This window comes from Mycteria americana, chromosome 3, assembly GCF_035582795.1.
Source record: "Mycteria americana isolate JAX WOST 10 ecotype Jacksonville Zoo and Gardens chromosome 3, USCA_MyAme_1.0, whole genome shotgun sequence".
NCBI classification, from domain to species: Eukaryota; Metazoa; Chordata; class Aves; order Ciconiiformes; family Ciconiidae; genus Mycteria; species Mycteria americana.
This window is the reverse complement of record NC_134367.1, coordinates 36,231,930-36,254,935: the sequence shown is the minus strand read 5'-3', so window position 1 is coordinate 36,254,935 and position 23,006 is coordinate 36,231,930. Positions and strand designations below refer to the sequence as shown.

The 23,006-nt window shown below is 40.4% G+C and overlaps 1 protein-coding gene across 2 annotated transcripts in view; it reads left to right on the top strand.

Annotated features, from left to right (window-relative positions):
- Positions 1 to 23,006, top strand: part of FILIP1 (filamin A interacting protein 1) — a 111,307-nt gene that overhangs the window by 28,529 nt on the left and 59,772 nt on the right. For both annotated transcript variants that reach the window (XM_075498220.1, XM_075498221.1), the window contains exon 2: positions 15,752 to 16,030. In XM_075498220.1, the coding sequence (XP_075354335.1) occupies positions 15,758 to 16,030 (273 nt within the window). In that variant the 5' untranslated portion in view covers positions 15,752 to 15,757. The remainder of the gene's footprint in view (positions 1 to 15,751; positions 16,031 to 23,006) is intronic.

The window sequence follows — 23,006 nt, the reverse complement described above, 5'->3', positions numbered from 1 at the left end:
GCGATGGCAGAGGGACACCTCCATCCTCGACTCCCTCCTCCCCCCTCCGGACCTAGATTCTAGCGAAGCCCCTGCTCTGGAAGCATCCCTCGACCCACAGGTATTACTCCACACCACGGGCTGTCTGGCTGAGACGCAGGAGCTTCCAGGTGGACCTGTGCTCCTAAATTAATAACATTCAGGAGATGCTGTTGCAATAGCATGGCTGCAAAGCAACACGTGAGCTTCCCGCAGATGTCAGCTCCAGGAGGTGACCAAAATGACTTATGTTCATCTCTTGTCTTTCAAAGGCTCATCTGAATTGCAGAGCTGTCAAAGCCCTCAGGGACTGTTGAGGATTACCAAGGACATCCTGAATGTACATTATTTTCCCTGAAATTTTTTAGCATAATGAGTTAATAATGAGCATCCTGAGTTAACAAGTTAGCGTAACGAGGAACTCTTCAGCAGGCACCACTGACTTTTATGACCATACTGGGTGTCTCACAATATCCATCTGGGATTCTGCCTGTCTTTTAAAAGCCCCATTGCTAGTATCACATTGGTTATACAGTAATCTTTATTTCCAGTTTTAAAATGCCTAATGGTGCTGGAACATACTTTGAAATTGTGAACCCAGCTCAAAAACTGGAAGGCAATCACTAACTGATTTTATAAAAATTTCACAACTTTAAGCCCAATATCATATTATATTTTTAAATGTCTGATTCATTTGGAAAGCTCAGGGTTGTCTATATTAATTATGGCCCCAGAAGATCTATCTCAAGAGTCAGAAAGCAACTCCATTTGTAGTCAAGGACTGCAAACACAATCTTCCTGGAACTGAAAGTTGTATGTTGTGCAATTTTTATGGCTTATATAGCATTTCTATTTTTAGTGGTTGAAACCTGCAATACATCATATAATCCTCCTTAAATTGTCATTCATAGTGCTAAGTTAATATATATTAACTTGGCATAAATAAGTTATTTTCTTTTTTAAATCCATACAGTTACTATTTTGCCTAACAATGTTACAGAAACAAAACTTTATTTTTCTCTGATACAAAGTTGATGTAAGTACAAACTGCTAATGGTGTGTTTCTAGTTATGGAATTTTTAAACCAAATTAAAAAAAACCATAGTATTTTCTTTTTTATTTAAAAATATGCATATGTTATGAAGTGCAATAACTGTTCCATTACTTCAACAAAACATTTATTTAATCCTCCACCTTTATAGGCATTTGGAAAAGTTTCTCTGACATTTGAGAAAACCTAATAAAATTGCACTTTTCAGCTTTTTTTGAATATACAATGGGAAGAACAATTCTGGTTTTCTTCCTTTCTAGAAATGCATCTTCAAGGTATAAGCGATCAGGCAGTGACAAGTATTTATAGAGAACTCTCCAGCCTTGTTCTTGCTTACTTAAATAGAGATAATGTCATGTATTTGGCTATCTGCAGAAATTGTTTGTGCAACATTACTTCATACCCTGGCTGAGCAGAGGGCAGGGGAGCTAAGCCTGCTGCTGGCACACCAGTTCATGATCTCTCTGCCATAATGCTAAATGCTCGCTTCTGACAATATTTTTATTTTTTAGGCTTTCCTATCCCTCTGATTATAATCCTTTGTCTTCAACACATATGCTTATTTCAACAAGTCCGCAGTTTGTCAAATACTCTGTGTTTGCTGCTTTCCGTGGGGTATGGCCAGGTGCTTCTAGTGCCTGGAAGGCCGGAGCTACAGCTGAGCCACGCTACCACGCTGGCTTGTGCTGCCAAGCATTTTTCCATGCAGGCTTTTGTTTTTTCTTGATGCCAAAAAGTAATAAAATTTGTATCAGTAAGTACAATTATAATAAAGATTTTTTTTCAAGCATGACAGCTACCTTAGGTCAAGCATGTGGCAAACTCCCAGAGATTCTCTAAATATGGCCATTTCATATCATGTCAGTTTTGCAGTCCTAGAATCAACTGACAAACTGCTGACTGATTTTTTTTTTTTTTTAATTTATTCTGTTCGTTTGGCATGCAGTCAATGATGTTGTACGGGATGAATTTAAAAGATATAGTAGGATACCAGAGTTTGGAATTAACTTTGATTAAATGAGTTACAGAACTTAATACAGAGGCAAATGTTTTTTTTGGGTTTTGACTGAGTTTAATAATTTCTCTAAGGCAGTGATATACAAATCCTAAAGCACTGTGCTGATAAAAGAAAATCTGAAAGTGTAACTGAATAGAAATTAACATGAACTGATGAATTTAATTTAGTTTCCTAGCTGATAAATATTATAATAACAAACAAATTTATGTATTCCTCAAATTACATTTAGTTTAGCAGAGTCTTTCAGGTTTAAGGATATAAAATACTCTTAATAATTCAGTAAGGAAATATTTATTCAACATGCGGACTTTGTCCTGACTTTTCTGAAAGCCTTGTGAAGTATTCTCAGTATATATACAGCAGAGGCTCATCCGGTTAGTCTGAGCTTGCTTTTTCTGGACAGCTGTGCTTACCAGTCAGCTACTGGGTGCTCTGGAGAGCTGCCCTTTAACTTTCAGCTGGAGAGGTCTGAAAAAACCTCTTTCACCTCTGAAATTCCTGCAGTGTGCATGTGGACAAATACAGATAAGAAAAAGCTCTTTTCTGTGGCCTATGCAGTGAATATTAAGAGGAAAGAGGTGGTACTCCAAGCTCACTTAGACATTGTCACTAGGGATAGAAACCCAAGTGAGATTTACTCTCACTGCAAGTAAAACACTATGTGAAATGTGAAATGAGCACATGAGAATACTTTGTTACATCTTGTTTCTTAAGATAACTAAATATAGCACCTTAATATGACAAGATGTGAATTTGCATCCTCACAGGAGGAAAAGTGGTTAATCTTCCTTTTCCCAAACCACAGGTGAGAAGCTAAAAGGCAATAACAATACCATTTTGAGCAATTCAGAGGCAGGAGGAAAGATGGTAACTAGCATTTACACCCAAGAAAGCTGCTGCCTGGGCAGCACAGGATCCGGCTTGCTCCCGACGGAGCCAAGAAGTGACAGAGCTGCCAAGAGCGACCGCAGCAGGTCCTTGCCAAGGCCATGGGTCCACCACACATGCACAGGAGAAGCAGCCCAAAGTAATTTCTCAGTCACCTAAACTTCCTTGAAGGCAGATGAAAAATATTTAAGTAAACAAATAAGTAATGTGGAGACATTACATAACTGCTGGGTCAGACAGTTTTTCACTAAATACAGAGAAACAGTCATTTCCCTATTTATATGCTGCTTTCTTACCTGACTTCTTACCTGATTTACCAATCATATACCATCTGTATATGCCTCTCCCCTTTTTTTTTTTGGATGATGATGAAAGTTTTTGGCATTATTGTGAAAAGTCAAATCAGTCTTTTAAATTTGTATTGAGAGACATAGTGATGCCTTAATATTTAGGGGCACCCACCAATTCCCTTCAGCAACACTGAAGCTTTTCTGTCATTCACTTCCTCATAGGAAATAAGAACTTGAAAATTTTATGGGGTTTTTTTTTCAGATTTACCTTAATTATTGAAAATGAGTTTCTGGTTTCACTTGCTCTAGCTAAAAGAAAGCTATCATAGATCCATTGTTTATTGCTGTTTCTTAAATTACTTGTTTTGGTCAACAATGGCCAAATTCCCCCAACTTTTCCTCCCAAGAAAGAGAGTTCAGCACAAGGAGTTGTGGCTGGATAGTCAAATGAGCTCATTTCCCAGTTAGGTAGCTCAGTAAGGGCGAGCTTTTGACTCTTTTCAGTACTTTTTAGAAATACTGGGTTCTCTGCTCCTCTTGGCCGGAAGTGTCCCTGTAGCAGCGGTCTGTGTACTGATGCCTTGTAGAAAAATCCTTCCCTACAGCACAAGCCACTTGAGTTTGTGGCTTCATTAACACAAAGTCGGCATGGTTGGATATAGCAGGGACTGTGAGGGATGGACACAGTCCCACAGCCTCTGTCATGTCCTAACATTTGCCACCAAGTGTGGCACTGTGTCAGATGCTGATAATGAGGTGCCAAATACCTGCTATTGCCTCTCCACCCTACAGCAAAATCGGCCTTTGTGGTGACACATTTATGGATCCAGCACCAGTTTATCAGCCATCTTACTGATGTGCCCAAATTAGGGGCACAACCTCTTCAGAGAGGTCAGTGGTGGCTCAGAGGGGCAAAACTGAGACCTCCCAGCACATCCCAGGGGCAGGATGCAGTGGTGTCCTCCAGCCATGTCCTCTCACAGGGAGGGTGGAGCAACACCGCCCTCTGCCCAGCATCTTTTTCCATGGAAAGAAAATCAGGGGATGCTTTCCCTGATAGACGGGAGCCACGGCGGGCTTCAGCAGTGGTCACTGGAGCTGCATGACTGAGGACAAGGACAGGCCTGAAGTCTTAACATAGCCTCAGAGAGCATGGATGAAACCTAAACTCCTAGCTCAGTCGCACAAGTGAGATACTTAAAGCTGAACAGTGTGAATTTGTGCCAGTGCAGATGATTTTGTCTTCATGTAGGCTTGTAAAACACCCACTCCATTTGTAGAAGCTCTTTATAATATCTTTCCATGGCTCTGAACTGAAATTACTTTCTAAGAAAAGCAGCTAAGAATTTTTTACTCTATCTTAGTGGAAAAAAAGAAAATTCAACCTTTTTTAAAAAGTTAAGTAAGGTAGGGTGTTTAGCTAGTTGCAACAAGGCAAACACAATTCACTTAGATTTTATCCCTGTTGAAATTGGATTTTAAGAAGTCACAGGCATTAAAGCAACTTGAATCTGGCAGCAGGTAACTTTAGTTATGTTAATGTGAGACCAAGCCCAAGCAGAGATATTTATTTGCTTCTTCCTTCTCTCTTCCATCCCTGCTCAAAGTAGCTATGCTGTGTTTTCAGCTTAGCCTGACTTTCTGCTCTGAACTAAAAAGCCAGGTGAAGATTTGAACAGATTAACATTGACAGGCTGTTCAAAAAAAGATCAAAACCAGCTCAACCTGTAGATGCAGGATAATTCTTTAACTTCATTCTTTTCAAGTGAAGAAATTGTCTACGGATTTTAAAACCAAGACATTAGAAGAGGCACATAAATAAGGTTTCTATAAATTAAAGCTATTAAAGTGGATGAGGCCATTTTCAACACCCAGGTGAGGTATCTGCAGGTTTTGTGCTGCTCCCTGTCAGCATGAGGCATTGGTATTATTTAAATCAGTTAGGCTGACATTTACTTTTTTACTTTCTTTGCCACAAGTTCTGAAGTCAGTGGAAAGCCTGCAGGATTACTGGGAAATAATGACAGTCACTGGGCTGGCACTGCCAGGAATGAAGTAAGACCCTCCTTTCCTTTTACCTCTTTACAAATAGTAACGACAAGTGAAGGCCAGGGCTTTGAATAATGCAAGGGCCACTCTGGAGCCTCACAGTGCTAGTCCCCTTATCAGTGACATGAAGCAGAAGAGCTCAAAGTTTGTGCCACAGAGCCCAGCAAAAGCCAGTAGAAGCCTGGTGTGAAGTGGGGATGTTGTGCAACCTCTCTCTCTGCTTCAGCTGTCCTGTCTCTTCCCAACCCCTGCTGAACTAACTGCTCTATCTCCAGACCATCTTTCAGTAGCAACTTAAAAATACGCCTCTAGAATAAGTAATATACTTCTGTGTGCTTTGACCTAACTTACTTGAAAAAATATGGATTCTTTTCTGTTTTCCCACCACCCTCCACTTATTTTCTCTCTGCAGACTGTGTATTTATGGTGAGTTGCACTTTCCCTTTGCATGGCTGATTAGTTTTCCATTTCCTTTGTTTGTAAAGGAGCAGGCTGTGGAAAGGAAAAGCCATAAATTAAACAGTGCCAGGGCATGAGCACAGATACTGGAAGGTGAATGTCTGTACTCTTATTAAGCCGTTGGAGTGGTCCCTGGCACACTTTTGGCCAGGCCACTTAACACCCTCCTGAACCATTTGAGAGCGTGTTTCGGGAGTCAGCATGGGCTAGGAGCAATTCCCAGTGGGCAGTGTGGATGCAGCCAGCGTGTTATGGATGCTAAGAGGGCTTAAGAGCCTGAAGGATTTTCCAGGACAGCTGGCTTCACAGTCAGAGAACAGTCCTGGACATGGTTAATCTCCAGTATACACGTAGCCAGAGAATTTCTTTTTTTTTTTTCCCCCAACGGGAAAAATATTATTGTAAAACCACCAAAATTGATAGTGAAACTCAAGGGCAGGTTTAGTATCAGAGACTATTTTTAACTCCTTGTTTTGAAACCAGTTAAACATCACAGAGGAGGAACCTTTTGGGAGGTGGAAGGCAGCCCAGTCTAGGAGGGGGTTAAATTCACCTCTCACCAAACGACCAGGCATTCATGTGCAAGCTGGTACTCTGTGTCTATCAACAACTGAAACTTCCTACAAAGGAGTCACTGAGAGAGATTTGGAACTTGCTCCTTGCTTTGGTTGACAGCTGAAATTTGAGATGCTGCAGATGTGTTTTTACACTGTTGTCTCTTGGAGACAATATTTGTAGAAGATGCAGGTCCTCTGTATAATTTTTTTTCCCTTTGCTGTAAAATCTGTAAGGGTATCCACATCATGATTATTTTTCATTATTTTTATAAAACAAAAGAAGGATAAATTAGTCAAATGTAAAATGTACCTATAGTTGTTTACTAGTTTCAGCAAAATCAGAGCTGTGCAAATCATGGCTACCGAAAAGAATATGGGATTCACGATTCACATCTGGTCAGCAAGAGACAGCAAAATACTTCCCTCAACCCAAAGCCTGAAGTTTGCTTTTGGGACATTTAACTTTTTGTATTGTCTCATACTTGTTAGAATCCAAGTTAATTTTGAAATAAAAAATAATTTTAAAGTGAAAAGTTGAAATAGATTTTGTAGAAAGTTAATAAGAGTTAGTTTCCTCATTTCCTAACTGCATTCCCTGTTTGCCCCATGATTCGTTCCTAGGTTAAAGTAGGATTGCAAGGACCACAGAATGACTTTACTTTCCATGCTGTGTTCCCTCAGTGATGTATCAGTTTTAGGTATTTTGGTTGGTCATTATAAGGATAGGAAGAAGGGATTCGGAGGCAAGAGCTGTGATGATTATCAGCCTGCTCCTGTCTATTGCTGCTTTCAGCAGTTTTCTGCCATCTTGGAAGCAGAAAATGCATTGTTATAGGAGCAGAGGTCTTTAGAAACTACTTACGAGAGCTATAGCGTGGTTCGTAAGTCCACAGTATATTTGATCTTGCAGGTTATCAGCTTGGTTCTATGCTGTCAACAAAAAGAAATGACTAATGCTTATCTAACACCAAAGATTACCCATCTGCAGGAGTGAAAAATCTTTGGTAGGCCAGCTAATCTGCATCACCTCTCTTACCATTTTCCAGGCACATTCTGGTCATTGTGATAAAACAAATGTTTAGTGGGTTTGGACTGAAACTAATGGTGACATTGCTAGCTTTATCTTCATGTGAAGTTCACAGTTTGATTTTCAATTGAAATGGCATAACTCAAATGGGCAGAAAACTGTAAAACAATACGTGAAAAATCATGATAGGGCGCAGTGGTCATCCAGCACTCAAGGGGTGGCTGTGTCTCAAGACAGGCAACGTCAGCTGGGTGCAAGGTACGCAGCCCCAGGAAGCAGGGGCATCTCTTTCCTCCAAGGATCCATGCTTTTCCTTCAAATCAGGAGTAGTCCTGGGCACAGGACACTCCAGTAGGCTGGAAACAGGCCGGGAAGAGGGATGAGTAGGAACCAACCTACTCCCATATCTCCCAGCTCAGCTGAAACATGCTAGAAAGGCTGCACTGCAGGCAATTAGCACTGTTGCCACCTACCTTGCTCCTGGCCAGTCCCTTTCAGCCACATAGCCACTCCAGAGAATAAATATCTAAACCCTCGTCAGACCTAGTGGCATGTTTCTCTAGTGGTGTCAGCTACTTGAGCTGTCTCTTCTCTGTGACTCCTGTTTGTACTTTCTGGCAGCTGGGAAGCACAGTAATCAAAACACGGGTAGAGTGATATATAAAAGTTTATTTTTTTTGACTGAATGATGATCTAATAGCTTATCGTTCCTCATGCCTCATGCATCCAAGATGTTTTTCCAGATGAAGCCTGGGAAACATGAATCTTTGTGAAGCAAGTCTATGTTACTCCTTAGTTGGTCAGCATGCATTACTCAAGTAAAAGTATTCCAGCTGAAACCACAAGTTTTCCTGAAAATGACAAAATGAATGGAATTATACCAGCATAAACTCTGTTCTTTGTAAATCTGTGCTATAATTTAGCCAGAGAAGAGTTTATCTTGGAATTAAGAAAATGGTGTTAAAGTGGTATAAATCTGCCTTAGTGATGACTGGGTTTCCTCTTTTAGTTTTGTGAAATCCTTTTCTGCTTTCACGCAGATGATACCTATTCAGAATGGCACCTGGATATGGAATTTTCAGAAATCTTTTTCTTTTCTTCTTGAGAATACATTTATGCTTATTCCTCTCCTTTCTTTTTTCAAGCAAAGGAGCTATTGTTGATATAATCCTTGGTGAATATAATCCATGTGTTACTATGCTCCACTGTTATAAGAATCAATTTTAGGAGCTATAAAATAAATCTTTGATAAAGCAAAAAGGCTTTGCTGATTCTCATGCTGTACCTCAACAAGTGTGTCTGCTATAACTTTGCTACTTTTCTACACTATTTGCAAGCAGCATAAAAAGAAAAGTTCTGTTCACCAAAATAGATTAGGGAATAATGAGATAGTGATGTTTTGATAGAAGAAAATAATGTGTCCTGCATCTAAAACAGTCACTGCATTTTTGTCAGATACCCTTAACAGGGACAAATTCTCCTTCTTTCTCATAATTAAAAAGACTCAAGTTTCTTCCACTGATGAGAATCCATGTATGGTATGACAAAATGAGGGAGACACCGTGACATCTGTCTGCCATGGGGCAATATTGCCTTCCTCCACGGGCTCCTCTGAGCAATACCATGGCCTCTCCCCGTCACTCGAGCACAGGCGGTGGATGCAGCCCAGGGACCAGCCCAATCTCCTGCATCTGGCAAAGGGCTTACAGGGTGGGAGGGAGCCCACAGAGCAGCACTCCCAATGCAGGTGGTGCAAACCCCACTATGGAGGCAGCGTCAACAGGATGACATGAACATTTCTTCTTCAGTGCATGAGGCTCAGCACACGTGCTTGGGCATTGCTTCTCTTAACACCTGTATGACAAATTCTTTTCCAGCACAGCAAGCAGACCAGGTGAAAGGATGAAGGCAGTAGTGATGTTATGTAGCTAGACTAGCCACAAGTCCTTTCCTAGTCTGTATAAGAATTACAGCCCTGTGGCTTGGTTATGCTAGCTGTTTACTGAGTAGAGAATTGTCCTGATTCATAAAGTACCTGTAGCTCTATGTGGATACTCCAACAACAAGGGCAAGCAGCTAACACATACTCTCACAAAAGCACATGGGTAACGTATAATATTGTCAGAAGGAACAAAGACCTTTTCTTGTTTGCTCTTGCAGATAAGTCATGATGCATATGAGGGCAAGAGATTGGGGGAGGGTTAGAGAGCACAATGGATTAGTGCTCTAGGCGTGAATGTTTAGAAATTCAGGAAACTCCAGAATTGCTAAGGGTAGATATTTATTCCATTCTTCATTGTATTAGTCATTTGGTTTAGCACTCTCCTCTGACCAGCATGACTGAAACAATCACTGGAGTCATCTGCAAAAGCAAAACCAAGAATGAGGTCTGCGTTCCCTTGGCACGGTGTTGTTCAGCTATCGCACAGTCCGGAGTCTGACACATCTGCTTCATGCAGCATCCAAGTCCAACTGGGCAGCATTGCTCAGCATGTGCCTCTGCACAATGCAGCCGTCAGTTCCTACCTGGTCCTATGACAACCTCTTGGTAGCATGATTCCTTTTCATTTCTTCAAGTCAGACAAAATAATAATAACAAACATTTGCAGAGTCCAGGAAAACATCCTAGAATAGCTAATAATAAGGAATAACTAATAATAAAACTAATTTTAATCACTCTGAGGTGGTGTGAACTGTTGCATCTCTACATGTTTGTCCTGTGAAAGCCACACCACTGAGGCCATGTAGCCTTACTTTTGGCTATCCAGATCCCTTGGGGCTAAAGCCATCCATCCCCATCTGAGGTGGTACTTGCTGAGGACTTCTAAGCCAACGACATCAATTTGGTGTCCCTATCTTCCTCTCTTCCTGACACCTGAGAAGGTGTCTTCTTTTTTTGTATTTTTGTTTCATGTTTTTTTCTTGGTATCTACTACTTGCAGATACAGACTGATATTATTTAAAAAATTTTCCAGCTCTCCTCCTCATTTATGCAGTGTTTCAGATCTGATGGAGGTTTATATGACTTGGTCTCCATTTTGAGTATATTTAAATTATTTTTGACTCCTGGTGCTATACATTGATCAGTAATCCCTGGGCAGAGATTTGGCTTGCTCAGTGCCTGAGTTCTCAGCAATCTCCCCTGTGTACCAGGATCTTCTGCGTAGAGCTTTGCCCCACTCCAAACGCCTGCGCAGCAGGGCCTCTGAAAGATACAGTTCCCCATCGTACAGTTCCCAAAGCCACAGCTGAGAAACAATTCCAGTTTTGGCTCACTAATAACCCAATTGCACTGACCCTACAATATATTGTTAGCCTGTCAGAAACCCAGCACTTTCATGTGATAACTTAATCAGTTAGATCTGCAACTGAACTCCAGACTACAAATTTATAGCCAAAGGCAACAACGGTATCATGGCTGTAAATCAATTTTTTTTTATTATAACATTATTATTTTTTTTAAAGGAACGCACTACAGAGCCAAAATCAGCATGTCCAATTAGCACGAGGGACTACATGTTAAGTTCAAAGAATCCTTTTGCATTATCTGATTCTAATAGCACTAGTAATGGAGCCTAATCTAACCTGTCATTTCAAGAGCTATAGGGAGACAAATTACTGTCAATGGGGGAAAGGTTTGGAACAGCATGCAGCCTGTCCTCTCCTGACATCCTACTCAGCAAATTCCTCACAGATTTCCTCCTAATGTCAGTAAAACTAACATAAAGGTTATTTCATAAACTCTTGTGTGGACTGCTAACTTGTGAAAACCGAAGGACCCATGCCCAGAACAACAATACAGACTCAAGTAAATAATCATAGCATTTGTCCTTTGCGCTTAAAGCTTAACAGACGAGTGAAACAGAGGAGAGGCTGAAGAGTTCCCATGCCAAGTACCAATGTTGTGAGCACATATTGAAACGAGTAGCCAATAAATGTCGAAATCAAGGTGACTGATCATATAAAGACTTCTTGTTTGACTGGAGGCTGTTAGGAAAGGTTTCCAGTTTAACATGCAATATGATGAGGGGTGGAAAAAAAACAGTAGAGTTAAATATTAAATGCTAAAGTCATTATAAATCATACCAGCTATTTCTTCAGGGAACACAATCCCTTCAGCAGATCAGGAATGGTGTAAGATATAGAGACGTGATCAGGGCAGACAGCAGGAGGACATTTGTTACCAGTGTTAGACTGGCAGTGTCCCCAGAATCAATTCTGGAACCCTGGTGAAATAACAGATAGGCAAAGTTTTGGGATTTGCATACCAAAATAATGTGCAACTGGTCAGAAACTTTTGTTCTTTATCATGATGCCATCAGAAATACAGATGGATGTCCAGAATGATAATACTAAGCACTCCTTTCCAGCACACAGTATTTCAGCCAAGATCACTGGTATGTTCTGGCTACTTCACGCTGCTCTAATTAAAACCCAGTCATCCTTACAGCTGCTTTGTATTCCTAGAGCACTGCACAACAGCTGGATCATGCCGTTGACTTTGGCCCTTAAACTCCTTGGAAATTACTGTGTGAACATCAAAACTTTGGCCCTTTCTGTCACCATTTAAGCTTGAGTTCACCTGCATCTCTGGCTTCAGAACACAACACCTTTGCATTTGGGTAACATGTTGGAAAAGTATCAACATCGTAACTGAAGACAGAGTAGGTGTTAGCATTACACTGCTTTTGGCAGGCTTTTACACAAAGAAATGCTGTTAGGGGCAATGTCCCCGAGACTGACAGACTGTCTGCCACACTTACTGTGATGTAAGACTTGCTGCAAAATAAATCTACAAGTGCTAAAGAAATTTTTAAAAAGGCCAAGTTTGACTTCCTTCAGCGACAATCATATTCTAATTACCTAGTTGATACAAAACTCCAGATCAATTGATTAAGCTGCTCTGCTGCTGTATTAATGAATTTTAAAGAAAATAAATTTGCATCTTTCTTTTGCGGATTTATATTGATTTACACCAAGTAGAAGCCCCCTTTAAATATGCATTCCTTATTTCTCTGTTAGCATGCTTATAAACCTATAGTCAACTACTCAGTCTTTACATGGCTTCATGAATTGTTATCTCAGCTCTCACAGGGACAGATGGATCAAAGTGGTTGTCTTGAGTTATGATGTGACAGGGTGGCACACCACCTTTCGTGAAGTCTAACATATCCAGCTAAGTGCATCTGGTTGATTATGCAATGCTTGAGGTGGGCGACTTGTCTCAACTAGTCATGAGTTAAATTTAAAATTAATTGTGCACCTTCAGGTCTAACAGTTGAGTCATCTTACTATGGAGAAATCACTAACGCAGCATGTTACTAAGCAGAATACACTGTAATGTAATAACCTGTTTTCCACTGGAAAACATATGTAAAACAGACTTGCAATATTTATTCTTAAAACATGTAGGATGTTCTAGAGCCATGAAGCCATTCACTGTAAGCCATGAAAAATAGGTTTGGTTTAGAGATGAAAGTGGCTGGAGGCTGTGACCCACAGGGACTCAGAAGGAAACACTTAGAAAATAGAGACAGATTGAATCCCAAGTGCTCTCTCCTGAGAGGAAGCATGGTTGGAAAGTTTAAAACCCATTAAAGTTAAACAAATTGAAAAGCCCTATCTGAGAGGAAACATAGTACAATGTTTATTTTTCCATTACAAACCTGAGACCTAAAAGATTTCCTGAGGTTCTCAGGTATTGTTCATGCTTATAATGGAGATCTGTTTTTAGAAAGCATAATTCATGTGTTTAATCCAAACTGTTTGATGAAAAACACACTGCATAAGCATTCAGGAAGTTAAAGGCCATTGTATACCTGTATCACGTATTGTTTGGATAGGAGCAGACCTACAATGCAAGGAATCTCATCATGAAACTCTCTCACTCGAAAACATTGGGTCTAATTCTCTTCTCATTTATGCTGCTGGACGAATTCCACTGAATTAATGAAGTTAAGACATGAGTAACAAATGATAATAACAAGACAATCTTCCTGCTGAGTGTGAAACTACCAAAATGCAAGGCTAATGTGAGCAGGAGATTTATAACACTGGCCTGAGTCAAGTAAGTAGCAAGCCATAGCAGGCCCAGCATAACATTAGCCAAGCTGATTAGTCAATGTATTTTAGGTATTGCCCCATCACTAGTGAACTGCAGCTCTGAGATCCTTCAGAAAAGTGTGTGATGTTAGTGATGTTGAGAAGCATCTGTTTGACTAATGAACAAGCTGCAAACTAAATCCAGAGATGAATTTAAGTGAGACAAAAGATTTGGAAGCAGTGGAATATTATTCATTAGATTTATTGATAGAAAAACTAGGCAAGTTTCAGACATACAGACCCTTCTTCAGCTTTCTTCAGTCTGTTTGTTCAAATTGTAGTTGATCTAAAGCAAGATACTTCTCTGTGCAGATCTTGCTTTCTAGTATTCTTAGACTATCTTGGGTAAACTGAATTTAAGTAAAAAATTAATGTACCAGAAAATATGACCATATACAAAAGTAAATTGGAGCAAGGCAACATAAACTCCTGATGGTTTCCTTTGTCTGTTATACAAGCAATTTCAAGTAGAATGAAGAATATCTAATTTTTAGGAGACCAACTTACTTTTTACATCTTAGTTTAGCCCTGAACCAAGCCTAAATTCACTATTGCCTTTGTATTGTGTATGACAAACACCTTGATTACAAATAACAATCAAGGTCTGCTACAGTTGAACACTGAAAATAATTACAAAGAACTACTTCAACATAACATAGGAAGTTGACAGGATAGCAAGGTGACAGGATAGCAATATGGGTCCATATATAAACATGTCTGAGTATCCTATGCACATCTGTTTAATAATGATAAGTAATGAAATACACACTGATGAACCCATCTTGTTTCTGTGCCATTGTTAGTCAGTGACACAGGACCAGACCTTACAGGGTAAATGGGGTTTTAAGGGCTAGCAACATCCCTGGCCAATCTGCCGGGTCAAGGGGGAAGAAAGGAGCAAGATGTTGATAGGAGAAGACAACAGACAGGCAGATTAAGCTAATTTTAGTTGAACGTGTTTTGTGGATGACAACTTGAAAAGGGATGATGGGTAAGAAAGAGAAGAACTGTGAAAAGATGTGAAGATAAGGGCAAGTGGTTTAATTTGATATTGCTGAATGGCACTCAACAGAGGGAATCAGACAAGACTGTTGTTTGATGAGGATGATACACAGGAAGGATGATCTTCACAGCTATGTTTTGTGTGACACCAAGGCTATGTTACTTGTAAACTAAACAGTGCCAGGGCCCCCGTTTTGTTCCTGGGGTCAAATAGCACAATCCAGCCATGCTCATACTACTAAAGTCTCTTCTCTTCCAGAACAAGCTAGTTGCATCTGGACCTGGCCTGGGTTAATTCCTGAATTGTGCCCAGGAACTGGTTGGGAGAGTGGTAGTTTGCCTGGAACAGAAGCGTGCCAAGGAACGTGCTAAAATTTAGCAATACAGTAGGTCAACTGCCAGAGCTCAGGAACATTTGCTGTTACTGTTTAATTTCCTAGGACAGACACAGTCTAAGAGTGCAGTGTAGGTGCTTAAGAGGGCAGAGGTGTGAGCATTCAATAACCATGATCTGACATTTTGAAGAAGCCCTGAATCTTCTGGAAGGACTGCATTGATCTTGCCCGTTTACCTCTTAGTGTTTTCATGCCCTCTGTGCTCTTTTTTCAAACTTCTTTTCAACTTTCCTTTATGGCACTTACTGTCTAATAATCTCAAGCAGTATTTCGCTTAAGATGGGAGTTTACCACTTGATTTGGTCTGCATTCCCCATTTTTCTTAGTTACCTGGAATAAAACCATTGCTTCATTCAGGGAAACTATAGACTGACCTTTGTTTGTCATGCATTGTCACTCCACTCTCATAGAGCATTTATATTCAAGGAATATGCTTTTCTAAAATTTAATTGCATTCCTGTCTCTCAAGTAAACCTCATATTAAAATAAAATCTACTTAACAACCTGCTTTGTTTTGTAGTGAGGAATTGTGAATGGTCAAAATGTTGACTGAAGGAAAGGGAACTTTCCCTCACATTGGAAAACGTTCTTTATCATTTTCCTGCATCACTTTTAAGTTCCATACATTTAAACTCATATCAGCATCTTGGCATGCTGAAAAAGATGGTTGCCCTTACTTTAGGACTCTGTTAAATTTATAACTAATTCCCTGGATTCAGTCTCTGCCACACGCAGAGTTGTTGAAATGGTTGAGTTTTCTACTGCCATCTCTTGAGCATGACAGTATTATTCAGTTTTTGGAAGACTGTTGTTCTTCCAAAAGGCAGTATTTCCACTGTGGCTTTTTGTAAGTAATTTTGTTTATAAATGCATATTTGTGTTTGTTTCTTTCTAGGTAGGGATGAGATCCCGAAACCAAGGTGGAGAAAGCTCATCTAATGGGCACTTCTCCAGTTCCAAACCTGTCATCAGCCATGCAGAGAATGAGAAACTTCAGGAGGATGCCAAGAAAAAGAACAAACCTCATCGGAAGGAAGATGAGGTCATGGTATCAGCAACTGTCAAACGGCACTCAAAATCACCTGGACCTACTGAACGAAAGAACAAGAAGTCCATAGAGCTTTCTAAAGAGGACTTGATAAAACTCCTCAGTATAATGGAAGGAGAACTGCAGGTAAATTAAACATCTTTTTTACTATATTTTCTATGTATCTATTTATTTTTAGGTTGTCCAAGATGCACAGGGCTCAACTGACAGTGAAATGCAAATTTAAGGCAAAGGACCATAAGGAGACAGTAGCAGTAGTTGGTGTTTAACAGGATAGTCATAGTTTTAAGTAGTGCTTTATTTACCATCTCTATCTGCAGCTACCAAAGCAAGAGAATTTATAAACACTTGTCAGAACTGACAAAGAAGGGGCATCTGAAGGTCTTGAACACTTAAAAAGAGGCAGAAAACAACCACAGGGGAATCAGTTTGGAAAAAGGCAAGCAAATATAGTGAGTGTAATTATAATCTTTAATGTAAATATTCAGGGGACAAATCTGCAAGTCAGTAATACTGAAAAAAGGACTTAAGACAGCCCCTGGACTTTCTGGATATTCAGATGTTACTCAGGGCTCAGCCAAAGCTCTGCCTGTCCCGCCTGGCCTCCAGCACTCTGCACTTTCCATGTCTTGCAAAGGCCCATTAGTTTTATTTCTTGGAGTAGTGCTCGCTTGAAAGTTTTCTCAGTTGTCCTGATTTGCCTGTTTATTCAGCCCAGTAGTAAGTCCTTGATGGCAGACAGCCTGATGTTGTGCGTAACTCACATCCCCCAAATTTCCATCCAGTTTTGAGGATTCTCTTAATTGCTAATAAATCACTGAGCTCTCAGGAGTCTCAGCCTTCAGGGAAATGCAATTTCAAAATAAAGAGCTGAAACATGGTATTTCAAAAAGCCAATATGAAGACTTCTGACTTTTCAAAACTTATCCCCTTTTGTGGTAGGACTTCTTGCCAAATGTATACATTCTTTTGTTTGCACTTTAATGATATTTTTCACTAAATCCACGGACAATCAGAAAAAACCTGCCCAACCTGTGTGAAAACTTTTTACGTCTCAATCCCTTTATTCAAGTTAACCATCATTATTTAGCATTTCATATAAGGCTTGACTTCTTCCCTGAAACCCACATTCATAATATTTTTGCTTTAATTTTGGTCTTGTTACCATCTTACCTGATTCAGAGAAGCAATTGTTTTGGAAGTGATCAGTTAATTTCTTTGGTATATGAGTCACCTGAGTTGCACCATTACCACAACGCTGAGATTTCATCTTGTTAAGTATCACTCTTCCCGTACATAATTCACCTTCAGTTTGTCGGAAAGTACTTTCAAGTTTCAGGAAATATGCATTCAATGTAAGTAATTTTGTCACAAAGACAGAGAACAGTCATTTTGCCATGAAAAACTGGGGAAATAAGCAAGAAAATCTGTTGAATGCAATTTTGCAAAGGAAAAAAACAGTAACTATATTTATAGTGCTTCATTTTACATTATACAAAAACTTGTATATGTCATTTCCTAAAAGATGGAGCTAGCATGCAGCTTCAGTGGCGAATAGAGCCAAACCTCTAGAAATGTATCCTGCTCATGTTGTTCAGAAAGATTTACTCTGAAGTCACCTTTGTGGTCTGGAAAGGGGAGGCGAAGAAAGTCACTAATGTTTCCTGGGTGGCAATAAATGCAGTCTTTATTCTTATCTCTGAGTAATTTTCCCGTTCAATACACAGAAATGTGGCTCTTCACCATAGTCTTTTAATTTGTAGGGGAGTTACACAACCTTTAAAGGACTGCCATGTTCTCATTATCCCTATGGGGATGGTGGGGATAGCTGCCATCTGCACTGTAATATGGGCTGAAAAATCCTCACCAAGATGATACTCCCATTGCCCTGGACAATACTTTTAGGGATATTCATACGTACAGACCCCACAGAGATGCTTAGGCACTGCTAAAGCTTCCTGTCATCATGGGAGGATTGTGAGGACAACCACGCTGGTAGCCATAGAGCACGTCTATTCTGCTCCCTACTGCCAGGCAGGGAAGAGAATCATTATTCTTTTTAATCCATAGGAGTTTTTAATTTCATTAAAAAAAAAAACAAAACCATTTGAGTTACTTATTTACCTGGTACCTGTGTTGAACCGTTACTGAAGTGGGCAAGCTACAGCACTTTGGCTTGAGATGAGAGCCTGGCTTTGACGCTACAAACGAAGATGAGCCAAGGAAGATTCCAGCCAAAGTAAGTACTCTGGTATTACCTCCTGGCTGTCACAGTGACCTAATGCACTGAGTCATTTCGTGGCTTTTCATTTTCAGATCTGTTCGGACATCTCTGGTGGCTGGCTGGTGTTTTGTTGGACTGACAAATCAGACTGTGGGTTTATTTTAAAGCCATTTTAATACTGGCAAAGCAAACATTTTATAGGCATATGTAAGAAGATTTAGTTTTGAGAATAACAGCAGGCTGTACCTGTAGGGAGATCCAATATTTTTTTAAGAAAAAAACTGGGATAAAATACCATGACTGTTTACTCAGCAGCCATGAGCGGGTCAGAGTTATGTCTGCACTACCGAATGCAGAGCAGGGTGACACTGCCTTGTAAACCCCAAATGGTGAGCTCAGCCATGGGAAGTAATCTGATCATGACAACCATGAGGTTAGCAGGGTAAACCGGTAATGTATACATATGTTTCTATGTGCTTAGTTCACTATTCACATAATCTAACAATATAGTAAACATAGACCCATGCCATGTTGCTGTTGGTATCACTTTTGAGTTCTTACTTTGGGACCTGACCTCCCAGCTCTTAATTTTGAAGGTGAATGTGCCAGTAAACTGTGGAGACATGCCCTAGCAGTGATGTTTGTCTTCCTTTCTTTTTTTTTTTTTAAATTATAATGACCTCAGGTAGCTTGCCTGTGCTGTAGCTTCTAGGGCCAACTTGGACATGGCTTTGCCTGTCGTCAGATTTCCTGGCTGGCCCCTGTGCACTTACTGAATATAGAGGAGGAAAGGTTTTCATAAATGGCTGAGCCTAGGCCTTATTTTGTAAGAAAACAAAAGGGGAGAAAAAGTATACAGAAGCTGCAGCGATGAAAATGTATCCCAATAAACATGGCAGGAGAGCTCTTAATTGCAACCTCTCTGAAGGAGAGTGGGAAACAAATGAACTGATGACAGGAATTGATTTTAAAGGCCTTATAGCTCCGTAGTGCCTTCTCTCTTGTGAGATCTCACTGCTCATATAAAAAAACAGTGACTACATGGTCTTTAAACACATATTGAATATACAGGGACAAAAAATCCATGAAGGATTTCTTCCTATAGCTGAAAAAAAATTTCTAATTTTTAAATACTGCAAAACTGATTTGAAAATAAAACTTCAAACACCAGTAGAGTAAATTGGGCCATGAAGGCACAGTATTAATTACCCTGGTATTTACAGTGACTTCAGTCAAACCAACATGTGAATATTATTAATTACAGAGCAACACAGGCAGTGTGGATCTTTACAATGATGATATAATCCTGTCTGTGGTTCACAGATTTTTGTCCAACAGCCTATGTATTTGTCCTGGCAGGAATATATTCCCTGTACACTTTTTGAGCAGCAGCCATTAATCTCCAGCAATACCAACACTGATTTTCAACATTTCCTGATTGGGGGCCTGAAAGGAAATGAGGAGCAGTATTCATACACGTTTACCATTCACTCTTCTATTGCATGTTTGGAAAAAAACCCCACAATAATAAAAGTTCATTTACAAAGACAGCATCCCACTACAAATTATTGGGTTTTTCAAGAAAAATAATTTCTTAGCCAGGTTCTGTGCCTATTGCCAGATGACAATTTAAGCTTGGGAGATAGTTTCCTATATTTCATACCAATTCAAACAGGAGCAACTTCTCCACTCGAGGCCCGTGTTTTACTGTGTTTCTGCAGTGCAGAAATGGCATTCATCCGCTGCAGCTCAGCCACCCGTTCCTGTTGAGGTCTCTCACACACTTGAGGGCAGAGGGAAATGTTTCCCGAGAGCCTGGTGCTGTGGAGGAGCAGAGCTTTGCTCCTCCGAGCTGGGCAGCAGCGTGGGTTGTAAATGAAATACATGTTAAGGTAATCAGCTGTACATTTCTTCTGCAGTAGGCCTGAGGAGGTGGATGGGCAATATATGAAATGTGATGTCTTGGAGAACAGTATGTATAAAATACAAGTTAGATATAGATTAATCACAAGCCACAATTCTTGAGAAGTCTTCAGACTTCCAAATGGTCTAATGTAACACTGGGTTTGGACTCACTTTTGAAGGGAAACACTGTGTAGCAGATATTCAGAGGTAAACCTATTTGCATAGCATCCCTCCTTCAAGGGGAGAGACCAAATGACTCTACTGTCAAAGAAGCCCTTTCCTTTAATCTATATTTATTTAAGACTGCATTTAATGGTTAATTTGAGTGCTCACACAAGGTGTCAGAGCGATAGCTCCCTGCGAAGGATGTCTCCCCTTGCCTGGGGAGTAGCAGCCAATGCACCCCATGGCAAGGTGTGCTCCCCCTGTATCTCTGGTCCTGGCTCAAAGCCAACACTTCTTGTCATGTCCCATTTGATTTGGTCTCTCTCATGAGGTTTCTAGCGAAGACATTATTCCAGGATTAAGACTGCGGTTAGTAGGTTAATTGCATTTGTGCCACTGATTACCAAACTGCAGATTGCAGTGGTGGCTTCATCAGCTGCAGGAGGGGTTGTTGTGGGGCAGGTATGGGGAGCTGGTTGCTGATGGTTGAAATAGGGTAATTGGGGGGGGAAGGAGCTCTCTCATCCAACAGATCCAGGAGAAGCTCACCTTCAGGTGGGCTGCAAGACTTTCTTCTTGACCTGGGTGTATCAGAGAAGGGTTAGCAGAGGTGGGTGAGGGCTGTGTGGTTTGTTTGCTCTGGTAAGGTCCTTAGGAAACACTTAGATACCAGGGGCTGTACATCCTGCTACGAGGAAAATCCTCTCTCTTAACAACCTCAAATAACAGGTACCTACATGGGTATAGGTGATATACTACCTATTGCGTTCTAACATTTTTAAAGGTATTTTTGTATTTTACCATCTGTCTTTCTATCAGAAAATTAAGCTTTGTAAATGTAAAGGGGGAAAGGAAAATTGTTTACTGTTTCCATTTTTCTACTTTCTACTTTCTTTCCTTTTTGTATAGCTACATATTTTATTAATACATTCTATTCTATAATCATTCTGCTCTGCTCTTTCCCGAGATCTAACTTTGCCTCTTTCTTCAGCTCTCCTTCCCTTCTCCGTTATTTCTCTAGTTGTGACCTTTTTCCCTATTCTACCTTTTTGCCACTTCCTCATCCTCATACTGCAGATGCATTCACTGACCCATTTTCCTGAGAATCCTGGACATAAAACTCTAGAAGATCTGCTGTAAATAAAGTCCCAGCAGCTAATTCTTTAGGCAAGCACTTCATTCAAGCTTTGTCATGAATTTATCAAGCTGTGTTTTAAGACTAGGTGGGTTGTTTACCTCGACTACTCCTATTGGAAAATAGTTCCAGAACTGAAAAGCTTGAACGTTTAGCAAATTTATTTCTTTTAATTTCTAGTGCAATTGTAATTATGCCTAGTGAAACCGTTATGATATTGTGTTATACACTGATCATGCTTTGCAAAGCCTACCTCTCTCCCTACTGTTTAATGCCTGATGTGTTTGTAAACAGCAGTCTCACACTCTCTGAGCCTTTGTTTTGCTGTGCTAGCTGTGCCACGTCCTTTTAGTTTCCTCTAGCAAAACAGACTTTCCATGCCTTCCATCACCCCTTGCTCAGTGCCAGTTATACCCTGGCTACATCTTAATGTCTGTAGCTGGAACTGCACACGGTGCAGCAGGAGAGAGCTCAATGGTGCCTTGTACATTGGGTTTAATATTTCCCTTTCTCTGCTGACATGGCTTTACTTGGCCTTCCCATCACTTGTCGGTCTGATTGATATAAGCAAGAGAGTTTGACTCTGTAGCTGTAGTTGTGATGTTTTTTCCTCTGTCTCTTTTTTCTCTTGCTGCAATGTGTAAAATTTCATGTAATGCCTTGAACTGCTTTTGTTTCGAACTTGACTTTCCTGAGATGTTGAAACAACATTGTGACAGTGTCGTGGTTTAGCCCCAGCCGGCAACTAAGCACCACGCAGCCGCTCGCTCACTCCCCCTCGGTGGGATGGGGGAGAGAATCGGAAGAGCAAAAGTAAGAAAACTTGAGGGTTGAGATAAAGGCAGTTTAATAGGGAAAGCAAAAGCCGCGCACGCAAGCAAAGCAAAGCAAGGAATTCATTCACTACTTCCCAGGGTCAGGCAGGTGTTCAGCCATCTCCAGGAAAGCAGGGCTCCATCACGCGTAACGGTTACTTGGGAAGACAAACACCATCACTCCAATGTCCCCCCTTCCTTCTTCTTCCCCAGCTTTATATACTGAGCATGACGTCATGTGGTATGGAATAGCCCTTTGGTCAGTTTGGATCAACTATCCTGGCTGTGTCCCCTCCCAGCTTCTTCTGCACCTGGCAGAGCACGGGAAGCTGAAAAGTCCTTGACTAGTACAGCAGCAACTAAAACATCTCTGTATTATCAACACTGTCTTCAGCACAAATCCAAAACATAGCCCCATACCAGCCGCTACGAAGAAAATTAACTCTGTCTCAGCTGAAACCAGGACAGACAGCCACCTAGGTATTGCTTAGTTAAAAACACCGTACAAACTCCTATATTTTTTCTTCAGTGCCTTTCTTGATACTCTTGCATTAATATTATTAAATATTAGGCTCCCTGAAAGCTCAAGCAAGGAATATGGGATAGATAGGTGGGTGGAAAGCAGATGTGTTTCTTTTAGGTAATATTAAAGTCAGAAGAGAAAGTTTGGACAAGATGCTTTGGAGGAAAGAGTACGTAACAGAGTGAAGAGAAGGAGTTTTCAAATGGTCATTAGCAATATCTCACAGTTTGAGAAACTGAGGAGGAGCCAGAGTGGAAAGAATAGGTAAAGACAGAAAAAAGTGCATGTAGAGTAGCCTTGCATAAGTGTTTATAACTATGAAGTCTTGTTAAATG